The 15,198-nt window shown below is 40.0% G+C and overlaps 1 protein-coding gene across 2 annotated transcripts in view; it reads right to left on the reverse strand.

Moving 5' to 3' along the window:
* Window positions 1–300: 300 nt before the first annotated feature.
* VPS50 (VPS50 subunit of EARP/GARPII complex) overlaps window positions 301–15,198 on the reverse strand; it is a 57,685-nt gene continuing 42,787 nt past the window's right edge. Inside the window, exons 21-28 of one of the 2 annotated variants that reach the window (XM_074150327.1) lie at window positions 14,402–14,523; window positions 10,517–10,597; window positions 6,650–6,798; window positions 5,428–5,524; window positions 5,124–5,282; window positions 3,649–3,770; window positions 2,456–2,645; window positions 301–1,039 (exon numbers count right to left, since the gene is read on the reverse strand). In XM_074150327.1, coding sequence (XP_074006428.1) covers window positions 920–1,039; window positions 2,456–2,645; window positions 3,649–3,770; window positions 5,124–5,282; window positions 5,428–5,524; window positions 6,650–6,798; window positions 10,517–10,597; window positions 14,402–14,523 — 1,040 coding nt within the window. In that variant the 3' untranslated portion in view covers window positions 301–919. The remainder of the gene's footprint in view (window positions 1,040–2,455; window positions 2,646–3,648; window positions 3,771–5,123; window positions 5,283–5,427; window positions 5,525–6,649; window positions 6,799–10,516; window positions 10,598–14,401; window positions 14,524–15,198) is intronic. The other variant, XM_074150328.1, reaches the window with a different exon arrangement.

Genomic DNA, 15,198 nt, shown 5'->3' on the forward strand with positions numbered 1-15,198 from the left:
AACTTCAGCAGAGTCAGTGAAGCTCTGACAACCCGATTTCTAGGACAAACACAGAGCCCAGGAACTTTGCTTTGCTCAGCATCACTCCAGGTACCTGCAGCAGAGCAGGAAATAGTACCATTATCTCAGCACCAACCCAAAACTTCAGCCAAAAAACCATTATTCCTGTTCCCTGGCGTTATTGCTTGAGAACAGGGAAGACTGGCAGAGGGACAAAAAGAAGGCACTACTAATTTCTATTGCAAATGACATTTTGCATTATTGAAGTAGGAAAATAAAGTCTCACAAAGAAATCATATTAGTGTACAGTATTTATTATCTTTTACTAATCTGAAGTCAATCATTTTGATATGACTAATTCTGAAATAAACAGACATTTTTAAATACACATGAAGATGAGAGGCTCTAATATGAGAGTATTTAGTTGATCTGCACTCTTAATCCACATGCGACGGATGTACAGCGATCAAACATTGTACATTTCCTTTCATTTTACACCGGTCCATAGTAAAGCACAATTTCTGAGGGAGAAAGCAGGGAGGAAAGAAATCATATTTTCAAGTAGCCCTTTTATTAAAAAAGAGCATCAACTATATATTAAGCCAACGTGTTTCTCTGATTTTGATTTTACTTACAGTATACAGTTCTGCAAAATATACAGCTCACCAATGATACACAAACTGTGGCCCTTTACTATGGGCAAAAACCAAAACAAAACAAAAAAGAAGACATACAACAGAAAAGAATTCTACAGATTAGAAAAGTGGTATTTTAGAGCATTATGTCACTTAAGAGTGCGCCCAACGCTGGTAAGAAAAGTCATGCACGATGGTTTTAAGTGAAGGCTGTCGTCAGCCCATGAGGGACGTGGCTCATGGACAGGAGGAGATACAAGGGACGAGGAAAGCAGCTTCCCCCGTTATCTCTTGGGCCTGTCCATGTCATCGATGGCCGCCAGCAGCTTCTGCCTCGCCTTCTTGTTGATGTGGGAGCCCAGGCAAACATTCACCAGGTTGGTCAGCTGCTTGGTGGAGTATTCCTGCAAACAAACACAGGTCATGGCATGGCAAAGTGGAACACTGGGCAAGGACAGAAATCCAGGACACACACGCAAGGTGGACTTCTCAGCTGACAGAAACGGTCAGCACACCAGGGAGATCTGAAGGGGTGGTGAAGCCAGGTCTGGAGAGCTTCCATAGTCGAGGCAGAGGGAAAAACTGCACTTTGCTACATGGCAGGTTACAATGGAAAATCCTTACAACTTCAGTAGTGTTGGACTGAGTTCACAGAAAGTAACTCTGTGAATATGTACATATATAAATCAATTTTTAATGTATTTTCCACTTTTTGGGAGGTGTGATGGGAAATATATATGCAAATGGGATAAGCTTTTAACACAAAAACATTTTTCTAAATAAACTGTGACAAAAAATGATGGTCTTTTTTATTTTGACTTGTTGTTTCCAATAAGCTTCTAAATACTTCTGTCTGCAGGGTCTCCAAGGAATGTTAATTTCAGTACGTGATAAAGGAGGAAAAAATGACAAAAATGTTAAGACAAGAATTCTCAACACCTGTCAAAACAGCCCATTTGCCAGTACTACCTTTATACCTAACACTGTCCCAAACAGACCTCCCACCAGCAGGCTTAAACAAGAGGTTTTTCCATATAGGTCACCAACCAACAGCTCACCATCTCTTTTGTGGCTCCAGGTAAAACAAGGAAAACGCTATTAAAGACTTATTTTCTTCATCCATTTCTAGTGGGATTTAAAGTAATCCCAAAGTACAGATTTCAGAGCACTCCATTTTAAAAGACTTTTCATCCCAGCAACGGGCAGCTCCAGCAGCATGTGCCTGTTACATACGCAGCCCTACTACCACTAGTAGTTATGCTCCATGAAAGCTCAGTGCTTTCAACATAGAGACTCATCTCAGAGCAACATCCACCCTGATTCACTGCTATTCAATCAAGACAAAGCAAGGAGTCACATACATTGTGCCCTATAACTTAGTTGAAGCCATCCTAAAGGCAAAGGAAAATTTCACAGTGTGATTTCCAACGATACCGCTTGATGATGGAGCTGTGCACTTTGGCATGTTCTGAAGAGCACACAAATGTTTTCAACTCCAGTTCGCTGAAATTTCTGACACAGTAGGTAGATGTGACTGGCTTATTTATCCTTTATCAGATGTTGAATCAGTACAAACACATACAAACTTCATATGATAATAAATATAATGAACATGTACATGCATACACATTTATACTGCTCCTCATACAGATTTTATTATAGTAACTGAATATATACATAGATATAGGTTCATTTTCATATATCATGTATATATATTCATTTTTAACACATAGAAGCATTGATCATTTATAGTTGTTAGCATGACTCTGTCATCATGGTGACTTTTCCCCATAGGCAGTAAAAGAAAATTTAACTCTTACCCTGTGCTCCTTTATCCAGCGCTCCATGTCGTTTTCTGTTAGGTAGTACGCTTTAATGTAGGTTTCCACAAATTCTTTATCCGGAATGGGCCTAATGTCTGTTAACTTTTCTAGCTTCATTAAGAATTGCTGAAAGTCCAGTTGCATCAAGGCACGTCCTTCATTGCTGCACTTCTTTACATTGGCATAACTGAGAAGAGAAACACAGTGGAAAGTAACACTTAAAAGGAAATAAAAATGAATCTTACTTCTCAAAGTCATTTAACTTAGTCCTCTGAACCTTGAGGAGGAAGATAATTATGGCTTTAAGATAAAAGCAGACAAGAACTTCTCTCAGGATGTCTGATGCAGAGTTTTATTTGCATTAGTACAGTATGTTTTAGCCCCTCTCATAGAACAGAACCACATTGTGCCCAGTGATACTAAAAACCCACACATCCCTGCAGCCAAAAGCCGCTGAAAATCCTACAGTAGGGAGTGCATAGGGTGAAGATAACCAGGGAAGAAATATGGAAATATTCTATGATGAAAAGAAGTTGTGATGAGAGCCCAGACATACGTAGCAAGAGGCAAGAACACAAAAATAAATGCAGTGGATGAAAGGCCTGCAATTCTCAGGTGACAATATCGACTTTGAAGAGACTGGGACACTGATTCAGACGGAGGGATGAGCGAGGTGTAGCAGTTCCTGACTAAGGTGCTTGAGCCTCAACTGACCAAGCTACCCAAGACACCTCTCTGCTCCTGAAGAATTTGGGAAAATCCTGCTCCATGGCTACTCTATGATAACTGCTAGGGCTGGCAACTCCATCCTGGTTCCTGGCAAAGACAAATAGCATCACCATAGAGATGCTGACAATTACACTTTAACTTTCTTTGCTCTGATGAGAAATTATAATTTTTAGATAGAAGTTTCTTTGAAAATAAAATTGTTTTGAATACTTCAGTATTCAAACACTCAATGTCATTCCTCAGCCATACCTGGGTACAAGACCATCCCCCTTAGACTTAATGCTGTGCCTGACTCTGCCAAACAACTGCTGAGGACTGTGTTAAGCCTTGATATTTTTAGGCTCCCCAAAAGCACAAGAGCTTCCCAGCGTGCTACAAAATCAGAACTTTTAATTCCATAAAATAGGTGTTATCATTATAGACATATTTTCCCCAAACGAAGACTTTCCTGAACTACTTACCCTTCCACGAGAGTTCTATTGGCCAAGCGGATGCAGTGCTCCCACAGGATGTTGGAGACTGGCAGTGGAATACGGACCCTCTTGGACACCTCGTTCAACCTCCTGTTAAATTCTTCAAATTCCTGATGAAACATGAAAGCTCATTACTCCTTTAGCGTAAAAGGGATCACACTAGATCTATATATCCCTAGCTACAGCAACAACAACAAAGAGTTAGGAACGCACACGAAAGAGAATACTGAAAAAGAAGAGAAAGCCAAGAGGCTTAATAAGCACAGGCTGTAGAGACAAGTGTAACACGTAAAGTACCAAGCACACCGCTTTCCAGTACAGCATTCACAACACTACCTCAGTAATTTTTTTTAATAAAGGAAATACTGCTCTGTTGCCCAGAGGTGTAGTTCTCTGTGAAACTGATACCTCTGAAAATTAACCAAGTAGCTAATCCTTCAAATGCCATTCCCATCGCCTCACTCCCTCAACTCATCTTCAACTTTTTTAAAGTCAACATACAGCCACTGAAGAAAACCCAGTCGCACACTCACAAAAAGGAAAAAGCTACTGCAGAGACCAAACATTGTAAGTACAAACTGATTTCCAAAAGCCACGGCAGCACAAAGAAGGGTAATCACAAAGATTCAGATTCAGTGCAATGACAGATCCTCTATCAGATTCTCTCTCCTTTGCGGTATGTTTTTTTTTAAGCAGAGAACAGCTAGAGAGGTGTAATCAAAACTGTTATTCAACACTGACGCATAACCTTTTCTGTGCTACATACTTCACATATCTTTAAAATAAAATTTTCAGTTTCTCTGTAAGAATTAGTATAATTCTGCAAGAACTTCCTTCTAAAGACCTTTAGAAACATCATTTAGGCATCTATCAAAGGACGGCAGAGACTCTCCCCGTAGCTGGTCCTATATGCCATCAGATACAGCAACTGTACAACCACTGCTGCTGAAAGCAGTGGAGAAGTTGGGTCAACAACTTCCCTTTTACCTTCCTTTTCAAACGCTAACTTTAAATATAGCAACTTCAATCTGATAGTGCATGGTTATTATTGATGCTGGTGTGACCTACAGCCCCTATGATACATCTCAAAGACAACCGCTCAAATTATGTGGAACAGCAAACAGCCTCTGCTTAAAAGGCCACTATCACTATCTCAGGCCACTGGATTTTCCTCAACGTTACTCTGTTTACTACACATTTATCTACCACTCGAGACTGAGACATGAAACTCATTAAACTTCTGTGGTCACTTTCCCCCACCATGTAGTCAAAAAATCCCCACTGAGAGCAATCCGCCAGCAGCAAGAACAATGACAATTCTGGACAGACCTCCTTATAATAACTTACAATTTGCCAGGGTGCCGGATTGCTCTAACCATGCTACTTTAACACTTTTAGTTAAGTATTACAGTAGTTTAATGTTTATATAAACTCTAGCACACTGTTTCCCAGAAAGTATTCACCTTTAAAAGAGCATCGACATATATATTGTGCTGTGACATGATTTCCTTCACATCCCACTTCACATTAGCCATGAGAAGCAGCGTTTGTTCGTAATCGATGGCTTTAGCAGCAACAATCCAATACACTGGTTTACGCAGTTCACTGGCAGTTGACACTGTCTGAAACAGAATATAGATGAAATTCAATTCAGCAAATTTCTGGCTAATAAGAGCAACATATAACCATAATGTACAAGTATTTGCAACGCACTGTATATGTTTCAAATCTTGTTGAAAAATCAGCTGTGAATTGCACAATTCTGACCTGAGAATAGAACTGCTGAAGAAAAGGCTTCTTGGCAGCTGGCATCACCGCATCGAGATGAGGCTGAAGAAACTCAAACTGCTCCGCCAGAAATACCCTTTGAAAGCAAATGAAATTTACTGTGAACTAAATGCAACGTTTGGCACATCTCTGTACAATGTTACTCTGCAGTTGACATATTTGGCAATAATGACATGCAAGCTTGGAAAATTTAGCCCTGAGAAGAACCGTATTGGTTTCATGCCAGCGTATCAACAGGTATTCTCAACTCTGACAGTTCTAAAATCTGATTGCAAACAAGAAAATGCTTGAATAGAGAGATTAAGGATTGAATATCAACAACTCATATTTCCATTCTACTCAGGATACACTGCAAAAGTCTGACCCAAAGACTACTCGAGTCAGTGAACAAGTGTCAGGTAATTTCCATAATGCAGAACAGTCAACATTAATATTATAATTCCAAAATAACATTCCTAATTACTTATATACTAGTCAATACTTAGAATTTGATCTCACATTCTATCTTTTTTCTCAGGGGTAGGATTTGTTAACAAAAACATAACAAAGAAATGAATTCTTAACTAAGCATAAAGAAATACATTCCTAACTAAGCATAAATGGATGCAAAAGAAAATAAGCCCCTTTGAAAATACATTTTTAAAATTAACTTCTAATCTTTAAGTGCCATCTTGTGTGGGGAAAAAAAAAAAAAAATTCCTATCTGACTCTTACCATTATTCTGACCATATAAAAACCACTCTAAGTTCTGCGTTACTTGCTCACTGTCCTCTTCTCCTCCCAGGTGCACACTGCACAGCACCCTGCAATCCCAGCCAAACCACGACCAACTAAACAGTTCTGAGTCTCAGCCAACACCATTTCAGTACTTAATATAAAGTTTAAACGAACTATACAGATTGAATACTCCCATTAGCCTCTTTAAAATTAAACTTTTTTCCTGCTAGATTTGGCCTTGTGCTGTCACAAATTCCCGGAGCAGCTGCAGTAACATTTCACTGCCTGTGCCTGCAGGGGGTGGACAGACGGTCAGGCCCCACTACCTTTAATAAATAAATTACCTCTATCACTCATATTTAAAATCACATTGAGAGGCAGGTATTTTTGACCTCTCAAGAAGGTTTTGGCTTGTAATCACAATCTCTTAAACAATCCATAGCTTCCAGTGACCACAAAATGCAGTGTACAGCAAATAACCTACAAGGATTCTGTGGCCACCACTCTCTCTGCCAAACCATATAGCGAATTGCCAGACGTCAAAACCACGAGATGACTGAGATGTGGACTTGGCACCTTCTCCTTTCTCTCTTCAGCAGCTGTGAGAGTTCCTGTGGCATCAGCAGAGACCTCCTAAAACAAAGAATTAAACAACTGAAAACCCACAAAACCAGCAAGAACATCTCCAGCTGAGCAGTTCCAGACGACAGGCAAGATGAAGGAATGTTTCTAACCCTAAGGAGTAATTTAAATCAAGCCCGAACCAAAAGACAACCATATTTTTTTTTATTTGAACAGTGTTGTGTTCAAACAGGTGAAAAAAATCATCACATCATGTAGATCAATATCTATATCAGGGAAAAAAAAAAAGGCCAAGAACACACTTCTTAGCACACATTAATGCCCAACACAGGCTTTAGCCCAGCTGCCTACTGGAGACTGATGGACCAATCTCCAACCTGATGGTAACCAAACAAGGAGGCAAAGCAGAAGAATATCAGTTGCGCATGTGCTTTACTGGCTATGTGAGCTGTGGCTAACTTCAGGAAAATAAAAATGATGCTTTTAAATAAGTTATCACCCCATGAAAACTTCTGTCCTGCAGACATCTTGATTGTAGAAAGCAAGGAAATATTCACAGCACAGGAAAATAATCTGTAATAAGAACAGGTTATGCCAGTGCCCTGGTGCAAAATTAAAAAAAAACAAAAAAACAAAAAACCACACACACAACTGAAAAAAAAAAAAAAACAGGGAGAAAAAAAAAAGAGGAAAAAAAAAAAGAGAAAAAAAAAAACAATTGGGAGGAGTGACATGAAATAGAATAGCTATTCACACATTTTTCAGACAGTTTGGCCTAAGAAGAAACGGAGAGCAGTGGGCACTAGAAACACTGATGGAACGAAGTGGCGGTCTAGCTCTTTCTAAATAGAGGACTGAGACAAGAAAGAACATGCACTGTAGGTCTTGAAAAGCCAAGAGAAAAGGTACTGCACAGATGATCAGGTGAAAAGGGGGAACAGCAGGGAGGTAATTCAGGTAGCAAAATATCTGACAGACTCAGTGCTGTTACGCTGCAGCAATTACAGGTAGGGCAGGCAAAAACTGATTGTGTCAAAATGTGTAAGGACTTAGTGAGAATTTAAGGGATAAAGAATGAGCAGAAAGATCAAAACTTTGCTGCTATGGACAAAGCAGCACCAGAACATGTTTACTGCTTGATGAAAGCCAGGCCAAAAGTGACATTAAGAATATAAGACAACTGGGAAGATAATAGCATCCAAGCTGTTATGGTTTGAGCATGTTTGAGGTGCGGAGGAACAAAGAGATCACAAGTTCTACTTTCAGTATCTTGGATTTTAGTTGACAGCTGCCTCCTGTGGTGTGACAGCCCAGGGCACCAGGGCGGTGGATTTACTAAGTCAGAAAGGCTCCTTCAGTTCTGTGTCTCTCAAGACGTCAAACACAAATGTAAAAACAGGCTAGAGCAGCTGGAACAAAGCACAGACCGGGAAAGCGGGGTTCTCACTATCAAGGGTGAGGAAACTACCTTCAGACTTCTAAAAACAAACTTGTACTCGGTTCCAGAAGCAGAAAGCAGATAAATCAGGGAGCCTTGAAGGATCCACACAGAAATTCTGACATTACAACCAAAGACTGCTGACTGAGAAATACCACAAACACATCATTTGTAGCACTAACAGATCTCACAGAAATAGATCAATGAGCAGAAGATAGAACTTCTAAAAGAGGTGTCTGGTAAATGCTACCAGATAGAGAGGCACCGAGCACGGGAACGACTCTAAAGGCTACTCACGTCTCTATGGTGTTTTGACAAGTGAATTTTCTGTGCCCTCATCTGTATCCACGTTCAGCCAGATACATTTGCAATTAAACCGTCCATGGCACTTCTCAATACCGTGAAGTCTGTGTTGTGCTGAGTCTATCAGAGTGGGTAAGCAAGCCAAAGGCCCGAGTATTTGCTAGAACTCATGGAATCTCTCTCGGGCAGCTCTGGAGACACCCACCAGCACAGCTGCACCCACGCAGTAACGTCTAATCATCTAGGCATAACAGCCAGTTCCCTAAAATATTCACTGACCAAAAGACACGCTCGATTAACTGTCAAAATCCACTCTTTATCTGCCTTCTCTTTTGCCTTTTCACTTCATGTCATCCTCAAAAAAAGCCAAAACAAAACAAAAAATTAGAAGCTTTGAAATGTTTACACCTGATAAACCAAACCCACAGCCCCCCAACCAATTCTCTGTTCTTTGGAGAGACAGTCAGCCACAGAGCTGGGAGAAGAGTATCAGGAGTAAAAATTTAAGCTTCTTTCCTGTTCACAGTCTAGAACATTCATCTAAACTGCAGGGGGACTTGCTGCCGTTCATAAGGGACACTTGTGCTATGAGACATTAGACTGTGAACGGCGAAGTGATTCAGCTGCCGGTGAGCGGTGCTCCACCGGGACAGTGCCCCTCCAGAGGAGCAGGGGCGGTGATGCCTGAGGAGGGATGCAGGAAGAGCAGAGGACGTGCCTTAAATCACTGCAGCCTCTTCGCCCAGCGGCCGTGAGCCAGAAACCCAACTCTGTCTCTCAGTGGTCCAGCTGAACACCGGGACAGTACTTCTCTCGCCAGCATGGAGAGAAAAAAAAAGTGAAAAAATTCCATTTATAGCATAAGAGCAGCTTAAGTTCATGAGATATTAATAAACCTCATGGAATGCCTTTCAGTTCATAGTAGTTTGGTAAAATTTCTTCCTCCTTTTGAATCCTACCTGGAACATCGCTATTAATTTCAATTGAGACTACCATTATCTGTAACAGCATTGTTAAATGGCTGCAGAAGAAAAAGAAGTCCTGTTATTTTTCCAATTTACCCCTATAAATGATTTTTTTAAATTATTTTGATTAAAAAAAAAAAAAAATCAAGACTGTAAAGCACTCTCAGGAACTGTGACCACAAAATTAAAAAAATTAATCCATAACTTGCCATTTTTCCATAATCTTTAACTGACTCCTTTGCAAGATCTTTCTAGAATTCATTTTTCCTTCTGATTACACTGGCTTTGAGAGGAATATCAATGTGACCAGCCTTTCTCTGCTTTATAGAGGCCTGGGGTTAGTAGCTATCTCACGCTCCCTCTACTGACTCTGTCAGAAGTGGTCCCAAGACCCTTTAAGAAGCTTCTCTCAAAGAACAGGTTAGGATTCGATATAACACTTCAAGGAATTTATAAGGGATAAAGTACAATTCTGTGGAATGCCAAATCCTCCTGAAAGTCAGAGAAGAGTGTATGTCTTCTATTTCCTTCTAAGGCAGAAGCCTTAGAAAATAAACCCTTCCTGCAGCATCCATGGTATTAATTACTGTACAAGCCACTTATGATACTCTTAGGAAACGTCTCCATAATGGATACTACTTCTATTTATATTTTTAGGTGAATGATTTTCAGGACGGCTGACTGGTTTGCTATTCTTTTACTGAAGAAAAACAAGTCATCTATTGTGTTGGTTTGGGTTTTTTTTAAATAAAACATCTGATTTAATAAGGATAACACTGGAATGTCTCTACTCCATGAACCATAACACATTATAAGATTTAAATACGTAATTTTGTTGTAACATCTAGCAAAAGCCATTAAAGTAGTTTTGTTGTATATTAGAAACGAGTGATATATACAATAAAATGTCTACATCACAATATGCCATGAAACTAAGCCTTTGTCATTACAGACACTGAACAGGAAGAGGGACAAAAATCAGAAAGCCACAATGAAATGCAATTCCTAAATTTCCGACACAGACCTCTATTCCAGTAAGCGTGACCAAAGCCCAGGTACTCACCAGATCGATGAGACTCTCCTGGATCCTGTTCAGCGTGGTGCGTAACCTGCTGCTGCTGAGGCCCAGGCCTGTCGACTCAAACTGGAAGAAACACGTCATATTTCAGTCGGGAAAGGAAAACCCATCGGTTTAAACTTCACAATGATACTGTGAGACTTCAGTTTGTAAACACTAGCTACAATTCACCTACATTAGAGTTTTAGCACATAATCACAACCACACAAAGTGAAAAGCAAGTCAACAGAGCACTCAGCACTGCACCGGTGAGAAGGATGACCCAATGCCTGCCGTGAAGGTGACAGTCCAACAAACAAACGGTACCCTTTCTCGCTGTAATACTGTATTTGGGTGCAGGACTCTCAGTTTTCTCATTTGTGCGATGAGCCCAGAACGGTGCACCCCGACGTCCCACCGAGACTTGCATGAACAGCACACCCGAGCCAAGCGGTCTTGACTTCTCTCTCAAGCTATAAAGTATCTGGTAATTCCTTATTAAATATCTAACTTGCATATGTAAAATTATACCCATTGATTGCTATAAACCAGTCATTATTGCTTAATGCATATAAAGATCTACCTGAGAAATGCACCATCTTCGTGTTCACTGTTTAGGGGTATTACGGGGCAGATGTTCAGCTGGGCTAAATCAATAAAGCTCCACTGATTTCCCAGGAAGTGCAATGAATTATACCAGCTGAGGCTCTGGTTCGACATGCATAATTCATGTAGCTACTTATGTGCTACTTCCAATTAAAAAACCCCAAAGAATAAACTGACACAACAAAGGAAGTGGAAACAGGACAGATAAGAAATACACATTGAGATCGAGACCCTGGAAGCATTTGGACACGGTTCTGGTATGCGATTCCCACCAAAAGGCACTTTACTCAGCAGTATTTAGAGCCCTGCTGTACACTGTATTATTAGACTTCCTTTAATGCACTACATCAGGGAATGAAGGGTTCAAGTTCATGTCATCCCATCCACTCCTTTTAAATGCAAAAAGGTATAACTTAGGTCCCCATTTACTGCATCTAATGTTTCTGACTTAAGATGTCCATCTGTTCCAATCCTCCTACATACTCAATGACAATTTTCATCTGAGGTTCATCCCACGGGAAGTGCTCTCTGCTGAAACCTAGGTCCGGATCTAGGAGACATGAATCACTGTCCCAGTGCCCACGTCTGATAAAAGGAAGCGTTCACACCTTTGTTTTTTCACAACTGAAGTAAGCTTTTTTACAAAAATAATTTGTATTTTTCTTCACATTTTTACTGTAGAAATCTCAGTTCTGAGCTGCCTTTGATTTGCAGGAATATGGGTGAAAAAGAAAATAACTTTTTTTCCCTTTAAGAAACACACCCTTAATCCTGTTTGCCCTCCTTAATGTCATACAGCAGTTTTTCAAGATGTGGCCACAAGGACTGCAAATTCAAGACTGGCTATTCTCCCTGTGAAGGTAAGAACAAACAGAAGAAATACCCTGCTTAAAGGAAAAAAATATATATTAAAAAACATATTTGCATTTTTCAGCCATTAGATCTCATTTTAAGAGATTTGCACCTACACCATCAGAACTACGCACCACGCAATCTGCCACTAATTCTTTCTCTTTCTGCCTTTCAATTACTGATAACAATAGTTACCAGTAAATTTTACTTGCTTATCCTGTAATGATGTATTTCTTTCTAAAAAATGGCAATTTCTCATTTGAAAAGTATCTAAGTGAAAAGGAATGTAAAACCAAAATTTCCATAAAACATTACATATCAAGAACTCCAGATTCAGCAACCGGTTACAGCCTTAAGTCAGAACTGGGCAGCCATACGTAGGAGGGGGAGAAAACACAACAAACAAACAAACAAACCCCCAAAATGATTGTTGCTCAGCGTTTTTCCCCAAGAACAGAACCCCCTGGCTTCCCCCAGAACACGTCACTCGGCAGTACAAGTGCTTTGCTTCAGGGAAGCTATCTCCATATGCAAAACGGTAGATATTTACATTCCACAGACTGATGGCCTAGTAAGGTTAGTAAGCAAAGCATTAGTCAATTTACAGAATAATCTTACCTGTCACCACTCTTACAGTTTAAAAGAAAAATAAAATGAAGTGTTTTCCGTAAGAATGGCCATAGGTTTACAAATTATTATGTCTTGTCAAAAAAATTCAAACTCAAGTTTACTCTGCTAAGGAAGACTGTTCTGTGGCATGTTCATGAACGTCTTACACTTTAGTGAACAGACACTAAATATAGGCCATTCCTTTTAATTTCATGTTAGGTTGCTCCATAATTTGAGATAAGGGGGCAAGGCAGCCTTAACTTGCATCCCACAAATTAAAAAGGTTTGAAAGAGCAATTCTGGTTAAAATTGTGCACCTTTTGGCAGTGAAGAAAGCCAACTGCTGAGTACAGAGGGCTGAAGAAGTCTGGAAGGAGCGATCAACGACCGAGCAGCGTGGCCGGACACAGAACTCAACGTGTATATTTTAAATCCTTGGTTTTCACAGAACTGGCAATGAGCTCCGGACAATTAATCGCTCTCCTGATGTGCGTACTAACACAGGCAACACGAGCACAGGATTTACAAAGCATTTCAACCACTTCAGGAAGTTCTGTTACCAGCACACTTTTACCAATCCCATTTGATGCTATTTTGTAAACAAAAATAAAACAGGAACGCCCTCAGCAGTCTAAATCACATACCATCACCCACCTCTACTTCCTAGAGGCTGATAAACACTATGGGGAGTGAGGACATTCAAGCAGCGTTACAAGAGGGTTTATTGCATTCATAGACCCTTTGTAAGCATTATGTTCCCATGGAAAAAAAAATCCATCAAAACAAAAATTCGGCACTCTACAAAACATCAAATTCTCCCCCCCGCCTGCTGTACCGTCTGCCTGCCTAGCACTGTGCTGCTCTCTGCCAGCAGCAGGGAGGGAGGAACTCAGCACCAGCTTTAAAAACACAAAACAAGAGTGAAAAAATCCAAGTGAATGCAACACAATGTGAAGAGCAGAGCAGCTGACTGAGCCCATGGAAATCGATTATCTTAACACAAAAACAAACAAAACAAACAAAAAAATCAAAACACACCCATCTTCTAAACACAAACAAATTGCAAATGCATTTGCCCTGCCAGAGAACAGCTCAAAACCATTTAGAACCATATGTTGAGTCTGAAAATCCATTACAATTTGCCAACAGATGATGATGAATTTGGAACCCCACAATATTATTACTTGGGGAGTAATTTAGGGGCCAAGAGAGGAGAAAACTGTTTTTACATGCAGCTCTTCATAAATGCTTTAAGACAACTCTGTTGAAAGTTGATCTATGTTCTGTGCAGACATTGCCAACAAGCATTTATTTCAAGACCACTCAAAAAAGAATACTAGATCTCAAAACGTCTATTTCAAACCTCTTAAACCTTAGTTACTACTTAACTTTCATGGCCCCCTTCTCCCCTTCCTTTTGCTATTCTTATCGAAGTTAGAGAAATACATAAAGGAAAATTAAATCAACCCAGTCTCCAAGCTCCAAACCACCCCCCTTCTTCCGCAGAGCGCTCCTTCGCTCCCCACCTTTTGCCCCTACTTGTAGGTATTTCATGTTGTCTTTGCTTCCTTTCATAATACTGCTGGAAATAGAGTACAAAATCTATTCAAAACATAATAGGATTCATGTCCCAGTGATAAAGATGCTGCTGGTGTTTATTCCCCTGATCTCATCAGCCTTTTCTCACTCCTACATTCAAATCCAGTCCGGGGCCACTGATTTTTCTGGGATTACATATCAGGTAGTATTTTAAGTGACGATATCCCCTCTGTATTCTCATCCTGTGTGTACAGTGCTACGGGAATGAATAATGTTTCTACCTACCGTGTCATTTCGGCCAAAGAATGTATAGACTGCGTACAGATAGTAATCGAAGAGCTGGGACATGAAGTGGATCACGTCAAATGCAATTGGTTTCAGAATGTTCATCATCTGCATGTATTTCCCTTAAAAATGAAATACAGAAGATCAGTTTTCCCAGCGTAAGTGCTACAAAGACAGCACTGAGTCTGGCAAACTCAAAACCAGCTTTACAAAGTTTATTATTTAGCCCTGAATATTGATTAAGAACAATTTAGTAATATTTTAGAGATTAAGATGTTTAAAAACAAAGCTAAATATGATGACTAAGACACCACAAATGCCTCAAGACTTCTCCAAAAGCGGATGTTAATCCATATCAAAATGCCTTCAACCATTCTGGGCCTTCTGGTACCAAATTCACAATATACAGCTTTCTGGATCCTCTATGAGTTTCAGCTTTATTTAGCCAAAAAATAACAATGCCCCAAAGTAGTCTCTAACAGATGATATATAAAGCCACTGAAGACTTTATGCAGTGGTGTGTGTTTAAATATGCACATGTGGATATTTTTCAAGCAATAGAAAAGCCCAGTATAAAATTTATATGCTTAAGATTGGATTTCATCCAACAGCTCTAGGAATAATGTGTTTCACACCAGCAACGTAGCATTTCCTGCTCTCCTTTCTCTTTATCTCTGGGTAAGAAACCCAAACAGTTTTAAGACATATGTCTGAAATGTTTCTAGAGGGACAGACTGACAGAAGAGGAGGATGCCGGGACCCTGGCACATCCAGGGGGAAGAATAATTTCTTGTCTT

Source organism: Numenius arquata, chromosome 7 (genome assembly GCF_964106895.1).
Source record: "Numenius arquata chromosome 7, bNumArq3.hap1.1, whole genome shotgun sequence".
Lineage (NCBI taxonomy): Eukaryota > Metazoa > Chordata > Aves > Charadriiformes > Scolopacidae > Numenius > Numenius arquata.